The sequence below is a fragment of the Gordionus sp. m RMFG-2023 genome, chromosome 2, assembly GCF_954871325.1.
Source record: "Gordionus sp. m RMFG-2023 chromosome 2, tfGorSpeb1-WG-v2, whole genome shotgun sequence".
Lineage (NCBI taxonomy): Eukaryota > Metazoa > Nematomorpha > Gordioida > Chordodea > Parachordodidae > Gordionus > Gordionus sp. m RMFG-2023.
The window spans coordinates 719604-746810 of NC_088776.1; the positions used below are offsets into that span (position 1 = coordinate 719604).

The 27207-nt window shown below is 27.6% G+C and overlaps 2 protein-coding genes across 2 annotated transcripts; both read left to right on the forward strand.

Annotated features, from left to right (window-relative positions):
* Positions 1-3992: 3992 nt before the first annotated feature.
* Positions 3993-11702, forward strand: LOC135925501 (endothelin-converting enzyme homolog). Its single transcript, XM_065460861.1, has 9 exons — positions 3993-4095; positions 7382-7660; positions 7929-8132; positions 8829-9142; positions 10115-10204; positions 10479-10627; positions 10736-10961; positions 11094-11192; positions 11595-11702. The coding sequence occupies exons 1-9, from the start codon at positions 3993-3995 to the stop codon at positions 11700-11702; spliced, it is 1572 nt and encodes a 523-aa protein (XP_065316933.1).
* Positions 11703-17283: 5581 nt separating this feature from the next.
* Positions 17284-20933, forward strand: LOC135925508 (endothelin-converting enzyme 1-like). Its single transcript, XM_065460874.1, has 7 exons — positions 17284-17306; positions 18849-18916; positions 19063-19127; positions 19401-19466; positions 20104-20199; positions 20263-20339; positions 20834-20933. The coding sequence occupies exons 1-7, from the start codon at positions 17284-17286 to the stop codon at positions 20931-20933; spliced, it is 495 nt and encodes a 164-aa protein (XP_065316946.1).
* Positions 20934-27207: the final 6274 nt, after the last annotated feature.

Here is a 27207-nt window from a genome sequence, read left to right on the forward strand (position 1 = left end):
GGCGAATATAAATCTTAAGATGGGGTTCGGATTTCAGTTTTAATACTATTATTAACAAATATTATCACTTTTTTTAAAAAAATAATCATTTCGTATAATATAGAATTTAAGCCATACTATTTATATTTAAAGCCTAATAACTATTGGCCCAGTAATGGTCCCAATCTAGGATTTTGTACAAATATTAAGATATATAATGTATATTTGTTAAAAAATTTTGAAAGAAAAAAAAGGGCAATTTTTATTTTATAACCATTTCCGGTTTTCTATTTCCAGTTTTTAGTAAAAAAATTATTTTTAATATAATAAATTTTATATCATATAAAAGGGCTATTCTAGAGTTATTTAATAAAGTTTAAATTATACCTTTAGCTTATTTACTTTTTGAGATATTTAAAATTAAATATGGTGTATTTTGAACTTTTCGCGTTTCTAAAGATGGCCATCTCTCATGAAGTAAGCTGAGTTGAGAATTAAAATTTTATATTATTGCTAGTTAGTGTATATACTACCATCATGCAAATTTTAGAAAAAATCAAAGAGGGTCGGGTTGAATCTTCAGTTGATTTGAAATGGAATACAATATATGGAAATAAATTAGTGATAAATACAAATATTAATCCAAAATCATAATCAAAATTCATAATTTGGGAATGATATCGATGAAACAAATGAATAATGAGGATATTAATATTTAATTCTTCGGCTTCGGGTTAGGCTGTTTCTTACAGCTTACCCGAGCCCGAGAAAAAAAGAATTTCTATGTTTTGGAGAGACCCGAGCGGGTCGGAAATTGAAAGTGCAACATTAACATATTTTACATAAATATTTAATATTATTTTGTAATCAATTTGGTTTTCTTTCTTTCTTTCTTTCTTTCTTTCATTCTTTCTTTCCAATCCCGATTCTTCTTCAGCACCATAGAATTAGATAATAATTTACTTATAGCTGGAAAAAATAGAAGTTAATTTAATGATTTTACAAATATTATATAATAACGTTGATATAGTTTAATTTATAATACTGATTCAATTATAAAATATATGTAATTTAGAAAAATATTTGTAACTTATACTACAATTAGTATTATTTCAATGATTGAGTAGTGTAATACTAATAGCAATATAATTTTTGTTGAGATGTATTTTTTAGTACCTTGAAAACATTCCAAAATTATTCGGTTATGTTTTTTTCCATGTCTTAATAAAACCACGTTACCATTCTTATATCACTTACTTGAACATCTATTTATTTAATAAATCACTTTAATTATGAAAAATTAACAATCACAAATTGATATATGGATGATCTAAACTTATACCAAATATATGAAAAATATTTGGAAATGGTATTTTTTATATGGGTATAAAAATTTGACAAGATCTGATGTAACTTAAGCTTTGTAATTTTCTAAACTTTTAACAAAGAGAAGAGAAGAGAAGAAAAGTTAATAATATTGTTGCCAATAAAGGTTTTAATTTGTTTTTACGTCTTAAAACTAAAATGGCTTATCTAGATTTAAATTTGATAATTAGTTTATACAAAAAAAAGTGAAAATTTTTTAGTCTTATGATCCTCTTTCTTCTATGTATTCCACTATTATAATATTTCTCAAGACAACCTGTATACAAGAACTTTCTCTCTGTTGCTTAAAACCGTTTTGGTATAGATTTGATTCACCATTCCTTAAGATATAATTCTTCACAAGGAAGTTCAAAAACTGCATCAGAAAACCTATACGTATTCATAAAACTTTAAAAGAAAAAATCTTCTACCGTGATTAGTATCAGTCTTTTCGAGCGAAAGTTGGTCATGTTGTTATGAAAATAACTGATTTGGGGTCGATCTTTTATAAACTACCCGATATGTTTTTAACCATAATAAACATGAATAAATAGTTTTATTTTTTTGTTTAAAACCGATAATGGTTTGAAGAACCGTTATTTCTCTCTCATTACATTCTTATTACTAAAAAAATTTATCAAAAAAAAATTCAGCAGCCAATTGCTCCTAAAGTTAAGGGTAAATTTGTTTGAAATTTCCTGGAATTATTTTTCTAAACACGCCCGAATACAATTTTGGTAAAATCCTGCAAAAAAAATGACCTATTTAACAAATCAATCAATTCTTGAACCTTTAATTTAAAATTTTTTTTTTAAATACTCTCATCAGACCACCCTTTGGAATATATTCATCAATTACAAAATGCTGACTGTACTATTGGTTATAAATGGTTGGAATTATTACCAAATCGTAACCTAGGTAACCTCTCACTAATTAACTATTAAGACAACGAATTGGATGTAACATAGTTCAACCACATACATGCCATGCATAAAATATAAAATATATTAGTTGATCCCAAAAGGAGGTCTTGATTTGTATATAAGAGTCTAGGCAGACATGCAAGGCATGCAATGAGTAATTAAGTTATCTTTACGAGGGCCCGAATACCAAACATCTGGAGCCTACTAATTTATCATCAGTTGATGGACTAAGTCCAGATGGTTATCCCTTAATTTGGGACTTCACATGCGTCGCCAATATTTCATTCAGACGCGAGCCTGAAGATTTTGCTCATATGAAGGAACAACATATATTCTGGAAATCACGGAACTTAGGGCGATATTCTTCTGGCTAAAATATTGAGTTAGCCCCTTTTTTGAAAATCGGCTCAAAACTAGCCGTTCAACAACACTATTACATATATACATATGGAATAAAGTAACCTTATTTCATGTGTCAATAATTATTTAGGGTATAATTATAATTGTTAATCATAATCGGAACAATTTATCGTACAATGTGAGAGGAAAAACTCTTTTTTTTATAAAAAAAAAATTAATGTCAAGAAAAAAAAAGGAGAAAATGGTTTAAAAAAAAAAAGAAAAGAATAAATATAAATTGGGATATAATTGGAAAGAAAATTTAGCCAAGCTATATAGAAAAAAAAAAGAAAGAAAGAAAGATGAATATCATTAGAGATTCCGAAGAGAAAAATTAAAATAGAAATGGAAATAACGAAGTTAGGTATCATTATAGAGACACCAGTGTTGTTTGACGGTTCAATTTGAGCAGATTATTAAAAATGGATAACTCAGTATTTTTGCCAGAAAAAAATATATTCTCTAAGTCTCGAGATTTCTTTAACAGATGTTTCAAACCCTTTGTGCCCACCCGTGAGCAAAATCTTAAGGCTTGCATAATCATTTTTCTGAATAATATATTGAGTTAGCCGTTTTAACAACACTAAAAGATAGCCAAGAGAAATAGAAAGATAAATGAAAAAAAATTTAGTTTTGCAACATATTATTCTTCTAAATTTTAGGGTGGACAAAATGTTTTTGATATTTATACGAAAGGCTACAATTTATAAATGATTTTATTTTTATTTTTATATTTTTATGATTTCTATATATATTAAAAATACTAAAAATAACTTTTGTCTATGTATATACAATTTTTTAATGGTTAAATTTTAACAAATTCGTTATTTAAATTAAATTAACATTTACAAAAATTACAAAAGGTCATTAAATAAAATTAAAAAGAAATAAATTAAGAAAATTCAAAGGTCATTAAATTACAAAATAAAAATATACAAAGTTTATGCAAAATTTATATATTAACAGTTTTAACATTATCACAAAAAAAAATATAAAATACAAATTAATTTTATCAATTAAATTACGATTATTAAACAAAAAAAAATTGCCAAAATAAAAAGAATTTTTTAATTAATAAATTCCTTATATATAGATTTGAAGGTTCGAATTTTTATCAGTTAGTATTTTTGTCCAAATAATATCTTCTGAGAATTCTCATTCCTCAGCTCAGTCTTTCACTTCCCACGGATGATCTTTCCCTTACATTTTAGCGTATTTATTTAGTGTCGCTTGACTCTTTCATAACAGTTTTTAGTTACAATTTTATTTCCCCCATTTTTTTATCGTGCCTTTTATATATTCTTGCCCCCCCCCTCTCCCAATCTAATGACGATATTACTGCCCTTCCCCACCCCAAATTCTATCTACGCCCTATTGACTATCAAGGATAACAAAACTAACTCCCTTACAATTTTAAACGAATTTATAAGTACTTATCCCGTTCCACCTCCAATTCCTTGGTAAAAGTATCTGATGTCACGTGATTTAAGTGAAATATTTTGTAAAGTATACGTTAATTTTCCGGAGACAAATTTTTTATTTTGATTTAGTATATTTTTTTTCAAATAATATTTATTATTATATATTAAATAAACATTTTTTTTATAATATTTATTTTATTGATTTATCATGACATCAATATTTTAATTTATTTATTGAAATGTATATTACAAATACGACTTATAATTACATTTTTTAAATTAGCAAGAATAAAAAATACTCCAAAGGAAATTTTTTTAATTTATATTATTTTTTTTTTTAAAAAAAGAAATTTAATCGGCATAAATAATAGGAAAACTAAAAAAAATTTAAGGTTAGGGTTAGGGTTAGGTTAGCTTACAATAGATATCTTTTAGTGCTATTTCATATATCTATCCTTAATTAATCTTATTAACAGTACTTCAAGTAATTTTTATTATATTCCCAACATATGAATTTTTTAAGTAATATTTATTATTTTCACCGATTTTAGAAAATATAATATGCTCAGACATATTTATTAATTATTTTATCTAAGTGCATAATATGATTTTTATAGTAAAAATTTATATCTTAGTAACTCGTAAAATTAAACCAAATAATTTTGTGAAAATCAAATAATAATTGTGAAAAATCTTCTATGAATTTTCAAAAAAATATAAGGAAAGCAAATTTTTTTTTAAAATAGGATAATAAGTTAATGGGCCTGCCGGTTTTCCGCTAGCGATTTTAAACGGGTCCGATTTGGGTAAATTATCCCTAACTATTCGATCAATAATTTTTAACTATAAAAATAATATCTTAAGCCTCGAGAATCTATGAACAAAAATTTCCCGGCTTACGTAATATTATTTTAGGTTAAAAATATTAACCAGAACGGACCGTTCAGCAACGCTATTTTTGGCTATTTATATTTTAGGGTGAGGTGTAATTAAACAATCCGAAAGTTCTAATTTATTTTAAAAAAATAAATAAATAAACACTGTTATTAGCAGTAAAAATTTTTTGTGTGGAAGTGAATTAGAAATTTAGGAACTAATACAGCAGTATTTTACAAGAGAATTAAATGGAGGAATGAACAAAATTCCTAAAGGAACAAATAAAATTTTATTAGAAAATGAAATCATTTAAGAATATCTAAACTAAAAGTTACGAAACAATGTTTTAAAAAAAATTTTTGCAATATTTTATACGAGAAAAATTATGGAATAATATAAAAAAAATATCTTAAGGGGTGTAAATAATTATTTTAAAAAGATACTTTTTTACTAAGAAACTAAAACTAAAAGTTGTGAACAATATTTTTTTAATTTTATAATATATTTTTACCGGGGAAAATTTTTTTTTATTTTATAGGGCTACAATACAAATTTCCAGAATAGAAATATCCTTAAGGCAAATTAATATATTTTATCGATACAATAAATCCAATTCTAATTCTTATAAATTATTTCATTAAATATTTATCAGAATTTAAAATTTTAATATATAAGGCTATACAAAATATTTAAGATTAAAAAAATAGGATCTAATTTTTAAATTTTTAAATTTTTGCTCAAAATTTTATAATTTTTTGCTCCAAATTTTATAATTTTTGTTCAATAATTGTAATCATTTGAATTCCCAACATTTATTATAAACCAAAGAAACTAAAAGGCTCCTTATATAAATTAACCAAATATTTTTTTTAAGCTTTTAAAATAGAGACTTGATAATGCCTAACCAAAATTTTCGATTAATTTTATCGATATTAATATTAGCATTCGTGTCACGTGCTTCAATCATTCCAGAGGCTTCAACTCAGGAGGATAGTAAGTCTTTCCCTTGAATTGTAAATAAATATTTTTTTCTAAAAAAATCATTTCCATTTTATGATAGAGAGCTGGATATTTCAGTCGAACAGATAGAGTTTTTTATAATATACATTGACCTGCAAAATTCTGCATCTTCAGGGGTCAGTGCGCTGAATTTTTAAAGATTAGAATTTATAATAATACACGGGATTACTAGGGACCCTCAATATAGGATTTTGTATATATAAACAAACGCGTTTGAATGGAAATTTATATCTAATAACAAATTTATGGTTCTTTATCATTTTTCGTCCATCTCTAAATTATAAATTATGAATTTTTCAATCTTTATTTTAATATTAATCTTATATTTTTAACCGTAAAAAATAAATTTATAAAGAAATAAAATTTAGATATAATAAAAGTTTAAAATATTGATAAATCATGAATAAAATATATATTACAGTAAATATATAAAGTCTATTCGTATTTTCGGATAGAATATTTGCACTATTCATATTTTCGGATCAAATATTTGCCTTATTCGTATTCTTGAATCGAAATTATCCCTATATACGGATAATATTTGCATAATTCGTATTTGTAACAAATAAATTTGAAGATAATTCGATTCGAAATTAAACACTATTTAAAAATAATTTGTTTTAAAATGAAAAGAAAGATGGATTATTAAGAATTTCAAAAAAAGTGATATATATTATGTAGAAAGAAAAGTATAAGAAAAATAAACTAAAACGTCACTTAAAGGATCATGTTAAAATACTAAAGAATAATTTTAAATATTTTTAAGAATAATTTCGAATAATACTTAATAAATCGGGAATAATTGGCTAATTCTGATTACAAATTTCCTAGCAAATTTTAGTAAACTAAGATTGGGTATCATAATTAGGGGTTCCTCATTGGCGGGTTTTTGGCTCGCCGCGCATGCCCGCATATTCTTCAGGTGGGTGCAGGTGGGCTTTCCAAAATATTTTAAACATTGAGTAGCTAGCAGGCTGGCTTAGTGGTCGATGGGCAGGTCAATTTTAGTATTTTAACGGCGAACTGCATTTTGAAAAGACTACTGCTAATTTAAAAATCATCTTTTTATTTCAAAATATTACATATTTTTTTAAACTTTAATAAAAAAATATACAAATAAATTAAATAAATTATGAATAAAAACCAGCCATTAAAATAATTTTTAAACATGAGGGTGGGTGGGCTAGATAAATTTTTTAGATAAATGGGAGGACCGGTATTAAAAAAGCTATGGTTAAAACTGGCGGTTTAAAAAATAAATTTTAAATCAACAGGGCGGAGGCTTTTTAGATTAACTCGCCCAGAGCAGACCTCTAATCAAGATATGATAATTAGATTTAAACGGGACAAGTAATAAGGTTACTGGTTATATACATTTTTTTTTTAAATTTTAAATAGATCTGAAGAGTTTTGACATGATTCAATTAACCTCCTGGATGAATCAAAGTATGGATCCGTGCACAGATTTTTACGAATTCGCCTGCGGTGGTTACATCCAAAAAACTTCCATTCCAAGCGGTTATAATCGATGGGATCAAATAAGCGCAATTTCAGAATCGATACTTTTAACTATAAAAGATATATTAGGTGATTATTCATCATCAAAAGGGAACAACAAATGGTTGGGTAGAGAAATAATAATGTCAGAATTATCTTGTGTTAGAATTAGCAATAACAGTTACTTGATTACAAGTGTAAGTTTTAAAAAGTTACAGTTACAATTTTGAAAAGTTACAAGTATCATTTTATATTTATAATTAGTTGAAGTTATATTATTCCTTTATAAAGCAGTTCATTCATAGATAACTAAGTTATTTGTTAATATTTAATTTAACAACGACACAGCGAAAGTATAATCTTTCATAAAGTATTCGCTAGTTGCATTAACACTAGTAGATAAGTACATGGATAAATTATTATATTTGCATTATAAAAATAAATAAAGAAAATCCTCATACAAAATACGAAGCAAGGGCCGAGAGATTGGCCAAGACATATTACGATTCTTGTATGGATAAGAATATTATTAGAGAAAAATTGGGAGGAAAGCCATTAACCGATCTATTAGACCTATATGGAGGTTGGGATGTGCTGAACGTGGATAACAAGCCTTCCCCATTCATAGATGAATCTTCCAACTTAAAGAAAGGTTCTTACGAATTTGTAGTTTCTTTTTATAAGGGATACATTTATATTAAACAAGCAGTGAGAATAAGAGTTGCAGGAAGATTCAGGAATAGTTACTTTTATTAGAACATTCTTCTCTTTCTCTTATTTTTATATTTAAATAAACTCCTAAAAAAAGCATAATTTTACTATCTTTCATTCATTTTTATTTAATCCAAAAAGTACTTATCGAACAAAATTAAATATCGCCAAAACTTTATATTTAAATAATTGTCTATATTTTTAGATTAAAATTTAAATTAAAAAATTGAAATATCTAGATAGAAATAATAATTGTATTATATTTTCGTTTTCTTTGGTTTTATGATTTTGTTCCCGATATTTTATTTTTTCCTTAAAATTGTTATAAAAAACTATTACATTATTATCAACATACTTAGACGGGGATTCTTAACAGCATACCCGCTTAAATATAGTTGACTATAGAATAAATAGCCGATATTTATATAAATATCGAGACAATATATATTTTTCTACCTACTGTCAATTATTCTTCAATTAAAAATTTTCCCCTTTTCTATTTCTATTCAACTAAATAAAATTTTACTAAAATTGAATTTATTTATTCCCCCCCCCTCTCCTATCCATATAGTCAGATATCCCGAAGGCTTTCTCAGCAATTTTGGATTTATATTCTTTGAATTGCATCCATGTATAGACCCCAAAAACTCCTCCAAATACATACTCTGCATCTATCCAGGCCAAGTCGCTCCCCCATACGATGATGATTACGAGGGCAATGCCACCTTCATTAACCTAAAACGTTACGACGCTTATTTAAAGTACATGTTAAACGTTGGAAATTTGGTGGTAACTAGTTCTGGGTTTCCTAAAGAGAGAAGACTCAATCAACACGATAGTAATCTAACTCGCTACACTTTGGGCCGCGAAGAACATCGCCAAACGCCGATAAATAATCAACTTAAAACCGTTATGTCGAACGTGCTGAAATTTGAGGGGCATCTATCTAACGTTTAAAATTAAAATATATTATTATTTTATTCATTTTGCTTTCGATATTAGGGTAAAATCATTAAGAATGCTTAAAATTAAAAAATGTTTACCTTTTTTTAAAAAAACCTTATACAATTTGATCAAAACATTCATTTAATGATGATGAATGACAAAATAAAATGGCTCAATACACTTAGCCCGAATTCGCGGTTAGCGTGATTGGGCGGTAAAAGAATACAAAAATCCAGAATATTTTTGCGCATTTCGCCGCGAATTATCGGAAACTGTGAATTCGTGGGTACCTATAAAGGTTGATGCATATTTGATTTTAATCCCTTTGTTATAAATTCATGCCGGGCTTTAATTTTCTAAAAATATTTTCGCGCAATTTAGTTCTTAAGTCGTAATTCTTGATTGGTTATTAATGAGATGAACAAACACGCAATTCGTCAAATAAATTTTGATATATATTTTTTCATGACCCATTGATTTGTTATGATAAAGGAGAAATTTAGGGAATTTTTTGTCGAAAAAAAAATATAATTGAATAAAATGTTGAGCTAGTCATCGGTTTAGCGCGATAAAATTAATGAAGTTGTAGTTTATTATATATAAATTTTAGTCTATTTTCAAAGGGTAACAGTTAGTGTTGTTAAACGCCTCATTTTGAGCCGATTTTTAAAAGCGGCTAACTCAATATTTTATCCAAAAACCCTAAGACTTTAGATTCCGCTAATAGATGTTCAAACCTGCATTCCTTCTACAAACAATCTTCAGATTTGGGTAATATTATTCTAGATGAAATACTGAGTTAGCCGTTTTTTAAAAAATGGACTCAAAACGAGCCCTTTAACAACACTAGGTAACACTAAAAGACATCATTTTAACAGGAAACTATATTCGCGAATAACATAATTTAGAACTACAATTCTTTAACTCTCAAACATTACTCTTATTTTATATATCCTAAAATATTATTAATATATCTAGATTACTCCATCTTCTATGGATTTGGAAACTATTGACGAGTCGAATTACGTCCTAATGTCGTTAAAAGAGTTGGACAACAATTTTGATTTCGTAAGTTAAAAATCTAAGAGATAAGAAAAAAAAAGAAAGAAGAAGAAAGAAAGAAAGAAAGAAAGAAAGAGAAAGAAAGAAAGAAAGAAAGAAGAGAAAGAAAGAAAGAAAGAAAGAAAGAAAGAAAGAAAGAATTTTTCAACCAATTTTAAAATATGAGATCTTAAGGGTGAAAAAAAATATATACTAAGTCATCAGATAAGTATAAATTTTTTGAGTCACCTAAAACTCTTTGGGTGCAAAATTAAATTCAAAATTTATTTTTTTCCGCAAGATGAATTGGACAAAATATATAAATCAATATTTCGAAGTTCACAACATATCCATGCCAACCAACCAAGTATTTTGGGTCACATCCATCTCTTACATGGAGAAGATGAATAGCTTAATCAAGCGTAGCTTAAATGAAATGGGCATATCTAGGTGTATTTTAAGATGAAATATTCTATAATATTCTCATAATTATTTCTTAACTTAACTCACTTATCTTATTTTTGCTATAATATTTTTCTTTTTTTTTAAAAAAAAAAGAGTTTTGCATGATTACATCATGTGGCACAATGTAAAACCTCTCACACCTTATTTGTCCAAAAAGTTCGGTGATGCCGTTAACCCAGTTCTCAAGGCGCATAATATAAAAAATTATGAAAAAATACCGGCTTGGAAGAAATGTTTAGAGAATTTTCCCACCTTTATGAAATTCCCACTCAGTTCCCTCTACCTGAAATCCAATTTTGATTCTTCGGATAAAATTAAGGCAATAGAGATAAATAAACATATATATATATTTCAAAAGTTTTTTATAATAATTTTATAAATTTCATTATCAAGAGTTTTTTATAATAATTTTATAAATTTCATTATCAAGTCATTTTACATTATCTTCCAGGTGGAAGGAATTGTTGATTCGTTGAAAATGTCTTATAAAGATGCTTTTCGGAATCTTGATTGGATGGATGAAACTACGAAGAGTAGATCTATGGAAAAAGTTTATATTTTTTTTGTATTTTAAAACATGCCCTGATTAAAAAAAAATTCTTAAAAATAATATTAATTTATTATTAAATTAAACAGTATTTCTGATTGGTGTTGTTGAATGGCTCTTATTAGAGGCGATTTTTAAAAACGCTAACTTAATATTTTAGCCAGAAAAATATCGCTTAAAACCTCAAGATAATGGGAAATAGATGTCCTAAACTTTGTTGGGCCATATAGACCCCGGACCTTAATTTCGATTTTTTTTTTGTTTTTGAACGTAACAATAAAAAAAATAATATTATTCCTGATTAAATGTTCAAAATTATTTAAATTCCCCCCTTTCAATGATTATATATATATATACCTTAATATTAAATTATTGCGAAAATTTTATAAATATGCTCTCTTATAGGTAGATGCGATAAATGTCAAAATTGGTTATCCGGAATACATCGTGGATTCCAAAGAACTGGACAAAGATTACGAAGGAGTTGAACACAAAATAAATATAATGGCATAATTATTATTAAAACACTTTGATGAATACATTTTGATTTTAAATTTTGTAAGATCAAACCTATTTTAAGATTATCATATAACCGCTATTTCTAGTATAGATCTGCAAAGTCAGGCTCGACCCGCTAGGCCTAATATTTAAAAAAAAATACCGACCAGGTCGGGTCGGACCTTGGAAATTTTTTTAAAATATATCTAAATTTATCAATTTTATACTGAATTTTTTACGTAAAATATAAATATTTATTTTTTTTATTGAAACTAAACGACATATAATATATATGTCTTTTATTTTGAGTAATTATAAAAATTAATTTCTATATTTAAATTAATTCAGGCCGGGCCGGGTCTCGCTAAATAATGATATTTTAGGGAAAAAATAAACTTCGAATAAAATAAAATATTCCCTTTTTTGGGGTCACTTTTTCATGTCGTATTCTCTCTAACAACTCATAGTGGCACAAGCGTTATCTAAAAATGCTACAAATAATATATTATATTCTTTATATCATTTTTAATAGCTATACATGCAAGATGACTCCTATTTTAAGAATTACCTCAGTCAAAGAAGCGCAAATGAATTACAAAATATCAAAAAACTTTTCCTCCCAGTAGATAAGAAACAGTTAAAACTTTTTATTTTAAGCAAAAGAAAAAGTTTATAGATTTTCTCTTAAGACCCAGTTGACAGGTTTTTCGGGATCATACAGATCTGACCTTTTTGCCCCCTACCACCCATGCCCTATTTATTTTAATTTAAAAATACCTATTTTTATGAGACGGTGGTAAAAAAAATTTTAAAAAAATAATGAAATCATATGGTTATAAATATGAATTTTTTAAAGTTTCCAAAAATATATTCTTGTAAAACCTTTTTATATTGTATCTTCTGAAATAAATTTTGTATAAATATATTCAAATAATAAACGATTTTTTCCAACTTTATTTTGTTTATTATGTAATTCTCACTCTAAACAATTGAATAACTTTTAATACTTTCCTCTATAATAGTCGACTTTGATCATTGATATACAGAGAAAGGAAAGGAAGGAAAGCATTTTTATAATATGATTCTGATATTTAAAAATTTCCGGATCGAATTGGTTGGGTTTTCTTCAAAATGGATTACATCAAAAATATAGGTCCGTTGCAAATTCTTTCTTTCTTTTTTTCTTTCTTTCTTTCCTTCTTTCTTTCTTTCATTCTTTCTTTCTTTCTTTCTTTCTTTCTTTCTTTCTTTCTTTCTTTCTTTCTTTCTTTCTTTCTTTCTTTCTTTCTTTCTTTCTTTCTTTCTTTCTTTCTTTCTTTCTTTCTTTCTTTCTTTCTTTCTTTCTTTCTTTCTTTCTTTCTTTCTTTCTTTCTTTCTTTCTTTCTTTCTTTCTTTCTTTCTTTCTTTCTTTCTTTCTTTCTTTCTTTCTTTCTTTCTTTCTTTCTTTCTTTCTTTCTTTCTTTCTTTCTTTCTTTCTTTCTCTCTTTCTTTCTCTCTACCTGACACAAAATAAGTCCGATTGCATAAACCTCTAATACAATCGGAATAAAATCTGTTAATTTAAAAAAATATATTATTCGTATGGGGAAAGAGGGGGTTGTGGCAATGACATCGTTTAAAAATAATTGAATCGATTTACACAATTAATTACAAATATTTTTATATAAGATCACAATGTTTATATATTTATATATATAACAGATGGTTTGAATCACCGCATACCTCTAATGCTTTTTACTCTTCTTCTGAAAATGAAATAAGTAATATTTTTTAAAAAATATTGTATAATTATATATATTAAAAATAATATTAATATAAAATTATTTTTGTTTAACTTATTTACCAAATACACTAAACTTCGATACAACAAATTTATTAAATATATATTCGTAAAAATAAATTATATATTTTGATACATTAATGGCAAACACAAAAAAATATAAATTAAATAAAATATAATATTATTTTGTTTTTTTTTCTCTTTAGCTTTCACCTTTTCTGGTGGTAAGTTCCTTCAACATTTCTCCACTTTATGTTATTCATACAATCTCTTTTATTTAATTTATACTTCTTTATATTAACTCTAACTTTATGGCCCCATTAAAGTTTTGGCCTTCCTCTTATACGTTTACCCATCACTTCCAAACTCTTAACCTTATTTCCTATGTAGTTCATAGGCTTTCTCATTGTGTGCCCATACCACCTAAGTCTGTTTACCATTAACTTAGTCTTAATGGGCACTACCTTTAAACTACTTATTATTCTAGTACTGCGCACTTTATCCTTTCTTGTTAACCCAGCAATCATCCTCAGCATTATCATCTCCATAGTTTGTAGACTTCTCTCGTCTGATTTCTTGGTTGGCCATGTTTCCAAACTATATAAAATAGATGGTTGTACTATGGAACTGTAAATCTTTTCCTTTAATTTGTGTTGGATTCTTTTGTCAAATAGCACTCCAGATAAAAATCTTCACTTTAACCACCCTTGATTAATTTTACTCTTTATCTCCTTCTATTGTGCTATTTGTTTGTATAGTGTAGCCCAAATATTTGCAGCTTTCAATTACCGATATCTGCCATTAATTTATATTAATACAGTCTGTTTAATCTCCTCCTATCACCATATACTCCGTCTTTTCTCTATTTACTTTTAGTCCGTGCTTTTCTAGGATATTTATCCAACTTACTAATCTTTCTTTCATTTCATCCTTGGATTCGGCAAGTAACACAATATCATCTGCAAATATCATATTCCACGGGAGAAGTGGGCTGAGAACCGACCCTTGATAAACTCTTTCGGCTATTGTAAAGCCTGCTGAAGTACCTGTTGTGCTACGGACCATGTATTACCATATATATCCTGTATTATTCTTATATATTTTTAGGGAACCTTTTTGTGGCGTAGCACCCACCATATAAGTTTTCTTAGGATTATATCGAAGGCCTTTTCTAGATCGAGAAAGACCATGTGTAGCTTTTTGTATCTTTTCCTTATATTTTTCACTCATTTGCCTAATTGAGTGGATAGCATCAGTTGTTGATCTTCCAGACATTAAACCAGAGTTTCTTCTATTTCGATTAGGTCTCTTAATCTTTTTTCTATTATTCGTATAGTTTTAGACAGTGTGACATTAATTTTATGCCCCTTTAATTTGACAATTGTGTGGACCCCCCTTCAGCCTCCATTTTTGGGGAACCTCTTCATTTCCGTATTTTATTGTATAGATTTGAGGAAATGTATTCCATCATCTCCTATTGCTTTAAAGCTTTCTATTGGAATATAACATGGACTTATAACTTTGTTGTTTTTCATTTGCTTAAGGCATATGATTATCTCTTGTTCTGTTATTGGTTATAAAAAGTTTTGACATGGGGATCGTCTAGATTTAGTATAGGAAGATTAAAGTTGAGAAGCTCCTGAAAATATTCTTTCCATCTATTCATTATTTCTTTTTCCTTTATTATCAATTTCTCATCTTTGTTTTTGATTACTTTCGGAGCTCCTTTTATATTCCTAGAATTTTTTTCTCGCTGTTTGGCTAATTTGTATATTTTATTTTGCCCTTTTGGTATGTAGTTCTTCATACATGTCATCGTATCCCATAGATTTGACCCTAGCCTCCTTCTTTGTAGCTATTTTCTTGGATTTTTTGTATATTGTCTTGTCATCTGGGTTTTTGGATTTGTCCATATTTTGTAAAGGGTTTTTTCTCCTGTATAATGGTTTGTACCTCTTCATTTCACCACCATAGTTCTTTGTATGATTTGTTACCTCCCCTTGTCAAGCCTAGTGTCGATTTGGTGTCTATTAATCTGGATGAAAAATCTGTCCACTACTTTTCACTGACTTGTGAGGAATCTATTGTTTCAATGTTTTCATTGATTGCAAAGGCATCTGTCACATTGTTTATAATTTACCCCATTTGATGCATGGTTCCAGTTTTATCTTGTTTTGACTCGATTTATTTGTGATGTGTAAATCCATGACTAGTAATTTGTGTTGCGCGGCTATATCTTCTCCTGGGATGACTTTGCAATCTATTACATCTTTAAATCTTCTACGAAAGATATGCATGTAATCTATCTGTGTTTTCCTTGTACCACTTTTATAGATTATTAAATGACTGTCTTTTTTCCTGGTTAAGGCAAGGTCGAAATCTTGCGCAAATTTCAGTATATGTTCTCCTTCATCATATCTTTCTCCATATCCAAAACCACCATGATGACATTTGTAACTATCTCTTACTTTTCCCACATGTGCATTTAAGTCACCACCTAGTATGACTAGGTCAGAGGTTAGATCTTGACTGAGGATGATACCGACACCGTTCCTATTACTAAGAATTCCATAATAGTACTATTTATACCTATCTCTAATCATTAAAGTCTTATGACCTTTCCATGTCTCTTGAATGCACGCTATGTCAACTTTTCTCTTGTTCAACATTGATGCCAATTCTCTCGTTTTACCTTTAAGTGTACCAATATTTAAACCTGCTAATCTTGTCTTATTTTCTTTGACCTTTATTTTACTTTTCACAGGATGGAGGTCTACCCTGCGCATCTCTCGGAGATAACGCCTTAGCTTTCATATTCATATTTTCATTTGTTTCCTTCATTTTGTTTATTGGACAAGAATCTTTAGCACCCGGCTGTCCAGGCCTGTCGGCAACCGGGGTGTCATCTCTAAGCTTCGAAATTTATCTTATCATATGTCTTTACGCATCAGTCATCAAAGAAAAACCTGAAAATTTTTATGCTCCTTACCAGGATTGAACCTGCGTCCTCTGTGTCCTTCTGTTTACAAGCATACATCATAACCCATTAGGAATATAATGTGAATTCTACTACTTTATTAAATCTTCAACAACAAAAAATGACGCTATTTTTTTCCCTATCCCACATTAAATATTTTTTGATATTTTGAATTTTGTGTAATGAATTGTTTCTTGTAATAAACAAAGAAAAATTCTAGATCTCAAAATCACTCAGTGGGTTGAGATATGAGCACTTCATATGTGCAAAACTTGAATTTAAATTATTGAATTTTAAAATATATCTCTGGAAAGGTGTTGGGGCGAGAATATTCATTCAAATATTATTTTGTTAATTTATCGTTACTTCTTTAAATTATATTAAATTTAATAGACCCAAAGAAATATAAAAATGCGTACCGAAAGTTAAAAAAAACTTTAAAAGTAATTTTTTAGGGCGCACATATATATATATATATATTTAGTTTATTTGAATTCCTACAGGTTTTGAGAAATATGGTTCAATTTTTTTATTACCTATCTCTTGTCTTAAATTACTTAAATTATCATTAAAGTTAAAGCCATTCAAAGGCAGGATTCTTCTATAAGCTGCTCCAAATCGCCTTCCGAAAGAGAAGTATAACCTAGGAATTGTTAGTAAGATATTAGACACTTTCTCGTAATGTTCAAGATGAGCAAAGCCCATATGGGTTTTTTTTATATTAGAGTTACTGCTTTCCACATATTTTGGCTATATATCCGCGCTTTTACTTCAGAAATTTATTACGTCACTTAAAATATCGTGATTACCATCAATTTGTAAAATGCCTATTATATTGCATGCTTCATCAAGCTCATTTCCAGTAATATGTTCCCCTTATAATGGGGATCCAATAAATAATCAGCAGTGTAAGCACAAGTGTTTGGTTCATTTTTTTTTCTTATTAGGTGGAGAAATGGATAAAAGTATGGCATGATTCAATTATGTCTTTTTCCAAATTAAATAACTTGTTTTTTTAAGTGGACCAAAAAAGTATATATTTATCTATTTGCACTTACAACAATAAGATAGTTAAAATGTTAAAGAATAGTTTAAAATTTTAAAAATTTTTCTGCCATTTCTTCAGTTAATATATGATTAGTATCTGTAAAAACTGCTTTTATAACTTTCTCGTATATCTATTTGTTCCTTACATTTCATTGACCATGCCCATCTTGTTTGGATAAATGTACATAATGTAATATAAATTAGCATTTAGTAATTTTCTTAAATCATGCCTTAGCAAAAATTATTATATCTATTTATATATTGAGATCTGATCAATTTAATAATGATATTTTTTAATACTAATTAAATCTCTTCCTTGTCGATACAAACATATTTTTAGATAATTTGTAACTTAATTAGAATTGATAAACATGCTTTAATATATACAGTTAATTAAATCTAATATATTTATTCACCAATAATATTTTTAGTGTATTTGATCGTATTTGACCAGGCCAAATTCTCCTACGGTCATATGACCGACCCGCCAACCATATCATTTATTATAAATTTTATGCATTAAATTTAAATATTCAGCAATTATTTTGAATAATTAAACTCTATGTTACGAAAATGATAATAGGAACTAAATTTATTTTATTCCTAAATAAAATTTTTAGTTAAAAATATCTCAAAATGGTCAGACTGAAACTCTTGTTTATTTGACATGGGATTCACCATGTCTTATTAAGGAAATTAAATATATATTATTTCTTATTATCATAATTTTTCAATTTTTTAACAAAATAAATATTCGCGACACAAGTGTTTCCTGCTGGGATTTTACGAAAACCGTTATGCGATAAAACTTATACTGAGTATGAAAGAAAACATAATTTTTTTATTAATAAATATCATAGGGCATGCATAAACACTTGGCCACAAGATAGGGTGGGGGGGGGGGGGTTAATGATATGCGTTGAGCGAGATTAACTTCATATTTAATATTTATTTTATTGAATTCAAACCCGACCCTAGTGGGCTATTAGTTATCCGCTATAAAAAGAAGGTAGCGTCTAACTCGTAGCGGGCTGCCTTAATCAGACTAATCTTGAAAGTTTTAATATTTAAAAAAAAATAGATTTTGAATCATTTTTCTACCTTTTCTTTGATTATCCTTCTATCTATAAGTGTGTTGGGAGATGTAGGAAAGGGTAAGAAAAGTAAAATAGTAATGGAATGGAATGGAGGAACGATGTAGCCCTTATTTAACTTATCTTTCTCTTTTTAATCCTTTTTGTTAGCTTATTATCCAACTGTATTTTATGATTTACTTGCTATTGCTTATACTTTATTACATATATGCTTCATTGCTAATATATTAATAATTGTGATTGTTAATTGTGTTTTCATTTAGCTGCTATCAATTTGGAGCTATAGGTAGCGTTATAACCCACGAAATAGGACACGGCTTTGACGTTGAAGGTTAATATCATTTATTTTTTTAAAAAAAGGATCTTATAAGGAAAGATTGGAAAAGATTGGAAAGGAAAATTGTGGAATATAGGCTAAGATGGCATTATTGATAATATATCCTTGATATAAATGCTCCTATTTTTTTTTGTTTACAGGTAGGAAATATGATAAAAGCGGTAATTGGAACTTGTGGTGGACAAATAAATCAATTGAAGCCTTCGTAAAAAAACAGTTTGTTACCTTGACCAATATTCCAATTATTCCATCAATGGCCATAAGGTATATCAATATCTAATCATGAAGGGAAGAAAAAAAATTGTTATTACATAGCATATTTGACTAATATGTTTGGTAGTTTGTCAAACTAGTATGAAACTAACATTACTATTACTAATATAATTTAAAATCTTTTGCCACTTATTCCTTTAATTTCCCTTTAAAATAATTATTCAAATATTGCTTTCTATTTTATGATTACAATATTTATCTTAAGTTGGACGGCAAACGAACGTTAAGAGAAAATATAGCGGATAATGGAGGAGTTTCTATATCTTTGAAAGTAATATAATTATCAAAAATTAAATTATTGTAAATAAAAGAAACATATAAAGAAAGAAAGAAAGAAAGAAAGAAAGAAAGAAAGAAAGAAAGAAAGAAAGAAAGAAAGAAAGAAAGAAAGAAAGAAAGAAGAAAGAAAGAAAGAAAGAAAGAAAGAAAGAAAGAAAGAAAGAAAGAAAGAAAGAAAGAAAGAAAGAAAGAAAGAAAGAAAGAAAGAAAGAAAGAAAATGTAAGATAATATTATTAGTATTCGAATTTAGTATTTTTCAGTGTTCACATGGACAAAGTTATGGCAAGATAAAAAATATATATATATTGGGTATAGGAGAGATTTTTTGATAAGAGATCCAAAACATATAAATCTAGTAATTCCTTACAAGACTCAGTCTAAATATTTACATATAAAACAATTGGCTATCTCCTTTTCCCAATGCCGATGCTATCTTGATTTAAATAACTTTATTTTTCTAGATAAAATAATGAATAGGTTTTTTTTCTTCAAATTTTATCCATTTTATCGGTTTGACCCCTAAAAACAGTTATATAGAAAAAAAATGTATAAGAATATTTATTAAAAAAACTTATAATTTAAAATTTAAAAAAAAAATAATATATTGTTGCATTTAAAAATAAAATAGGCATTGAAGAGTTATCAGGCCAAGAAAAGGAGGGATGAATACGCTTTCAAATCCAATACAGTCGAAGATCGACTATTCTTCCTTGCCTATGCTCAAGTTTATTCATATGAATGTGTCATTAAAAAAAATAAATGTAATATTTTAAAAATAATATATAAGAGTCATTGTTCTAAGGACACGCCCGAAGCTCTATATGAAAGAATTAGATCTGGTTTTCACAGCCCTGACAAATACAGGTTTGTTAATATATATTTTTCAAAATTCACTTTTAACCTTGCTAGAGCCAACATATAACAGCCTTTCGGATTCTCTCTCTCTCTTTCTTTATTTATTTATTTCTTTCTTTCTTTCTTTCTTTCTTTCTTTCTTTCTTTCTTTCTTTCTTTCTTTCTTTCTTTCTTTCTTTCTTTCTTTCTTTCTTTCTTTCTTTCTTTCTTTCTTTCTTTCTTTCTTTCTTTCTTTCTTTCTTTCTTTCTTTCTTTCTTTCTTTCTTTCTTTCTTTCTTTCTTTCTTTCTTTCTTTCTTTCTTTCTTTCTTTCTTTCTTTCTTTCTTTCTTTCTTTCTTTCTTTCTTTCTTTCTTTCTTTCTTTCTTTCTTTCTTTCTTTCTTTCTTTCTTTCTTTCTTTCTTTCTTTCTTTCTTTCTTTCTTTCTTTCCTTCTTTCCTAATTCGAATTGCCGATTCAATAATAAACTTAAAGATTTCATACTAAAATCTATTATAAAAACAAGAGTAAACGGAGTTCTCTCCAACTTTAAACAGTTTTCAGAGGCGTTTAGCTGTTCCGCCAAATCCGCCATGAATCCTCCTAACAAGTGTACCATCTGGTAATTTAGACCGCGTCTTGGAAAAAAATGGAAGAATATTTGAACAAAAAAGAGTCACTTAATATTTTACATACTATCAACATATCATTAATTAATAATAACTTGACTATGTTAACTGTCACTATTCGATCCAGTTTTGAGCAGACTTTCAAAAACCGATGCTCATTGTACCAATAATAATGAATTATTTTTTTGTTATATATGTAAATAAATATATTATGACTTGCTCATTGAATTAATAAAATGACTTTCATTTTTGATATGTATATGATTTAAATTATTAAAATAAGCATTATAATATGTAATAGATAATTTAAGATTAAAATTTATAAAATCGTTAAATAAATAAATTTCAATCTAAACTTTAATGAAAATAAATAAAATAAGCTTTTCTAAATATAAAAATAAAAACATGTCAAACATAAATCTAAAATTTTTTGTTAATTTGAAAAAATAATATGTAAATATCAGAAATCCTTTATCAACTCAATCGCGATGTACTTCATCATCTAGCCATTCGACTCTAGCAGCAAAACTGCAAGATAGTAATGTATTGGTACCCCATGAAATTTTATAAAGGGGTTGCAGAAAAATTCATAGGTTAAAAATTAGAATAAATGATTCGAAAAAATATTTTAGGTTTTTTAAGGCAAGCCATTATTTTTAATACAGATATATTATATAGTGTTAACGATATAAGTTAATTAATGAAGATAAAAATCCTAATTCATTTATTGGGTATACATAGTTTCAATTATATACTGTAGAAAATAGTATATTTTCATATATCATAGTCTTATCATTAGTTTGAAGTTTTTTGCAGAGCAATTCTTTTAATTTTTTTTCAGAAGGTGATACTAGTGGTATTATCTAGCACCCTGCCACATTCGCCTATAAGGCATTGCCTTACTGTCTCCCTCTCACTATGTCAAATACAAAACTATATAAAAGATATATTCATTGAGACACACTATAAGCAATTAAGTAATGATACACACGTGATTTAAAATCGACTGTATATCCTATCATTTGAATTCGTCGAACTCTACAACTCAAATTGTGGAGGCCATAGTAACTGAACCCAATTCTTTGTAAGAATATTTAAATAGTAATTTGAGATTTTTTTATATCGATTCCATAGCACTTTACAATGTAAATCTCATTGCTGATTGGAAAAATTTGTTACCAAATATTCGCCCCTGTTTCTAGTCAAGCAATATTCCTACTCATGAAATGATAGCCACCACTCCAATATCTTTGAAATTTTCTTGCCTTCCTTTTAACATAAACGACTTGTAAAGAAGATATGGGATAAAAAATATTACGTTACGGGAAGAAACACCAAATTTTATGTAATAAGAAATTAATATTTTTATCAAATCATCTAGGTTAATGATGCTTACTACCTTAAGGTACATCCTATCAAATTTGAATTTTGTTCATTTTTCATTTGGATAGGCACTACCAAATATATTTATAATTTGGCTTACTGATTCCATAATCCTGGGTTCGAATCCCGGGAATGGTGATGTTTTTTTTTTAAATCTAACTTGGTAATTCCATCCTTGGGGGGATAATATATAGGAGGCCGGACTCGACCACGTGATTTAATATATTAAATAATAAGGGTCTTATTACATTTTAATAAATTTTGGTCGGTATTTAGCAAATTAAGTTGGTATTTAAAATATTTCCATACATTCACTTGGTAGTATGCATTATTAACCAATCATCTACTTTGAAATCCAGAATAAAAAATTAATCTATATTACATATTATTTAGGCTAATTTTATTTTTTATTTTATAAATTTACGAGATGTTTCGTGATTAATATTTTTTAATGAAATTTAACATATATAAATAAAATCTAAGTTAGATTAAATTATCTCTCTTTTAATTTTATGATACATTATTAAGAAGTTTATTATATTATATTATAAACACTATTTAATGTCGCATCATTTAAAATAATATAGGTTTTTTATATCTAATTTTTAAAATTATTTATATGTTCCGAAAATTACTTTGCTTTCCCCCTTTTTTATTACTAATTATCAATAAAGATGAAAAAACGGAATTTTTTCAATACCTGTTTTATAAAGATAGAATTGGTGTGTGAAGAATAAGGTATTTAGCACATTCTATAATTGTCATCGAGTCAGATTTTAAATATATAAACTATAACTCAAATTGACTATGATAACTGTCAATATCCGATCCGGTTTGGAACGGATTTTCAAAAACCGATATTTGGAAATGTTTTGATGGCTTTTGAATTTTTGTTTGGATGGATATGGAATTTCTGTTTCTATGGATTTGGAACTGTTTCGATGGTTTTGAATTTTTGTTTCTATGGATTTAAAACTTCTGTTTCGATTGCTTTTGAATTTCTATTTCAATGGCTTTTGAATTTTTGAATAGATGGATTTGGAATTTCTGTTCACGAATTTTGAATTTCTGTTTCTATGGATTTGGAACTTCTGTTTCGTTGGGTTTCTGTTTCTATGGATTTGGGAACTTCTGTTTAGATGGATTTGGAAATGTTTTGATGGCTTTTGAATTTTTGTTTGGATGGATTTGGAATTTCTGTTTCTATGGATTTGGAACTGTTTCGATGGTTTTGAATTTTTGTTTCTATGGATTTTAAACTTCTGTTTTGATTGCTTTTGAATTTCTATTTCAATGGCTTTTGAATTTTTGTATAGATGGATTTGGAATTTCTGTTTATGAATTTTGAATTTCTGTTTCTATGGATTTGGAACTTCTGTTTCGTTGGGTTACTGTTTCTATGGATTTGGGAACTTCTGTTTAGATGGATATGAAAATGTTTTGATGGCTTTTGAATTTTTGTTTGGATATTGGAATTTCTGTTTCTATGGATTTGGAACTGTTTCGATGGTTTTGAATTTTTGTTTCTATGGATTTTAAACTTCTGTTTCGATTGCTTTTGAATTTCTATTTCAATGGCTTTTGAATTTTTGTATAGATGGATTTGGAATTTCTGTTTATGAATTTTGAATTTCTGTTTCTATGGATTTGGAACTTCTGTTTCGTTGGGTTTTCGTTTCTATGGATTTGGGAACTTCTGTTTAGATGGATATGGAAATGTTTTGATGGCTTTTGAATTTTTGTTTGGATGGATTTGGAATTTCTGTTTCTATGGATTTGGAACTGTTTCGATGGTTTTGAATTTTTGTTTCTATGGATTTGAAACTTCTGTTTCGATTGCCTTTGAATTTCTATTTCAATGGCTTTTGAATTTTTGTATAGATGGATTTGGAATTTCAGTTTATGAATTTTGAATTTCTGTTTCTATGGATTTGGAACTTCTGTTTCGTTGGGTTTCTGTTTCTATGGATTTGGAAACTTCTGTTTAGATGGATTTGGAAATGTTTTGATGGCTTTTGAATTTTTGTTTGGATGGATTTGGAATTTCTGTTTCTATGGATTTGGAACTGTTTCGATGGTTTTGAATTTTGTTTCTATGGATTTGAAACTTCTGTTTCGATTGCTTTTGAATTTCTATTTCAATAGCTTTTGAATTTCTGTTTCTAGGGATTAGGATTTTCTGCTTCGATGGATTGGAATTTCTGTTTCGATAGATTTGGAATTTCTGTACATGAATTTTGAATTTCTGTTTCTATGGATTTGGAACTTCTGTTTCGTTGGGTTTCTGTTTCTATGGATTTGGAAACTTCTGTTTAGATGGATTTGGAAATGTTTTGATGGCTTTTGAATTTTTGTTTGGATGGATATGGAATTTCTGTTTCTATGGATTTGGAACTGTTTCGATGGTTTTGAATTTTTGTTTCTATGGATTTAAAACTTCTGTTTCGATTGCTTTTGAATTTCTATTTCAATAGCTTTTGAATTTCTGTTTCTAGGGATTAGGATTTTCTGCTTCGATGGATTGAAATTTCTGCTTCGATGGATTGGAATTTCTGTTTCGATAGATTTGGAATTTCTGTTCATGAATTTTGAATTTCTGTTTCTATGGATTTGGAACTTCTGTTTCGTTGGGTAACTGTTTCTATGGATTTGGGAACTTCTGTTTAGATGGATATGAAAATGTTTTGATGGCTTTTGAATTTTTGTTTGGATATTGGAATTTCTGTTTCTATGGATTTGGAACTGTTTCGATGGTTTTGAATTTTTGTTTCTATGGATTTTAAACTTCTGTTTCGATTGCTTTTGAATTTCTATTTCAATGGCTTTTGAATTTTTGAATAGATGGATTTGGAATTTCTGTTCACGAATTTTGAATTTCTGTTTCTATGGATTTGGAACTTCTGTTTCGTTGGGTTTCTGTTTCTATGGATTTGGGAACTTCTGTTTAGATGGATTTGGAAATGTTTTGATGGCTTTTGAATTTTTGTTTGGATGGATTTGGAATTTCTGTTTCTATGGATTTGGAACTGTTTCGATGGTTTTGAATTTTGTTTCTATGGATTTGAAACTTCTGTTTCGATTGCTTTTGAATTTCTATTTCAATAGCTTTTGAATTTCTGTTTCTAGGGATTAGGATTTTCTGCTTCGATGGATTGAAATTTCTGCTTCGATGGATTGGAATTTCTGTTTCGATAGATTTGGAATTTCTGTTCATGAATTTTGAATTTCTGTTTCTATGGATTTGGAACTTCTGTTTCGATAAATTTGGAATTTCTGTTTCGATGGTTTTTGAATTAATGTTTCTATGTCTTTTGATTTGTTTGGATGGATGTGGAATTTCTGTTTCTATGGATTTGGAACTGTTTTGATGGTTTTGTATTTCTGTTTTGATAAATTTGGAATTTCATATAGATGATTTTTGAATTTATATTTCTATCTCTTTTGATTTGTTTGGATGGGTGTGGAATTTCTGTTTCTATGGATTTGAAACGGTTTTGATGGTTTTGTATTTCTGTTTCTATGGATTTGTAACTTCTGTTTCGATAAATTTGGAATTTCTCTTTCGATGGTTTTTGAATTTATATTTCTATCTCTTTTGATTTGTTTGGATGGGTGTGGAATTTCTGTTTCTATGGATTTGAAACGGTTTTGATGGTTTTGTATTTCTGTTTCTATGGATTTGGAACTTCTGTTTCGATAAATTTGGAATTTCTGTTTCGATGGTTTTTGAATTAATGTTTCTATGTCTTTTGATTTGTTTGGATGGATGTGGAATTTCTGTTTCTATGGATTTGGAACTGTTTTGATGGTTTTGTATTTCTGTTTTGATAAATTTGGAATTTCATATAGATGATTTTTGAATTTATATTTCTATCTCTTTTGATTTGTTTGGATGGGTGTGGAATTTCGTTTTCTATGGATTTGAAACGGTTTTGATGGTTTTGTATTTCTGTTTCTATGGATTTGTAACTTCTGTTTCGATAAATTTGGAATTTCTCTTTCGATGGTTTTTGAATTTATGTTTCTATCTCTTTTGATTTGTTTGGATGGGTGTGGAATTTCTGTTTCTAAGGATTTGGAACTTTTTTGATGGTTTTGTATTTCTGTTTCTATGGATTTGTAACTTCTGTTTCGATAAATTTGGAATTTCTCTTTCGATTGTTTTTGAATTTATGTTTCTTTGTCTTTTGATTTGTTTGGATGGATGTGGAATATCTGTTTCTATGGATTTGGAACTGTTTCAATGGTTTTGTATTTCTTTTTCTATGGATATGGAACTTCTGTTTCAATAAATTTAATATTTCTGTTTCGATGGTTTTTGATTTTATGTTTCTATGTCTTTTGATTTGTTTTGATGGTTTTGTATTTATGTTTCTATGGCTTTGTAACTTCTGTTTCGATAAATTTGGTATTTCTGTTTCTATTTTTTTTGAATTTCTGTTTATTTGGCTTTTGCACTTTTGTTTCTATGATTATCTTAATTTGAAAATTATTAGTGGCAAATCTAGTCCATACTTCTTTTATTTTTTTCTTATTTTTATATTTTTCATCGTCTTTATCTAATATATCGAGAATAAAGAAAATATCAATTTTTTAAATTTTTATAAGACAATTCTTAAAAGAAGTCAAACTTAATTAATCTATAGAAACGAATAAATCAATAGGATTTATACCATTTCACTCCATTTTATTGAAACAGAGTGCATAAGTCATCTTTGCCTACTGTTGGGAAACGTAGCACTAAAGAAGGGATTCCTATAAATATTATTTGACGGATGATGAATATAAAATTAGGCCCAATCAAAAGAAAAAAGTGGAAAGGAAAAAATAAGGATTCTTCAGTCTCAGATGCTGAAAATTACCTCTTTTATTTTTTTCTTCGGTTTAT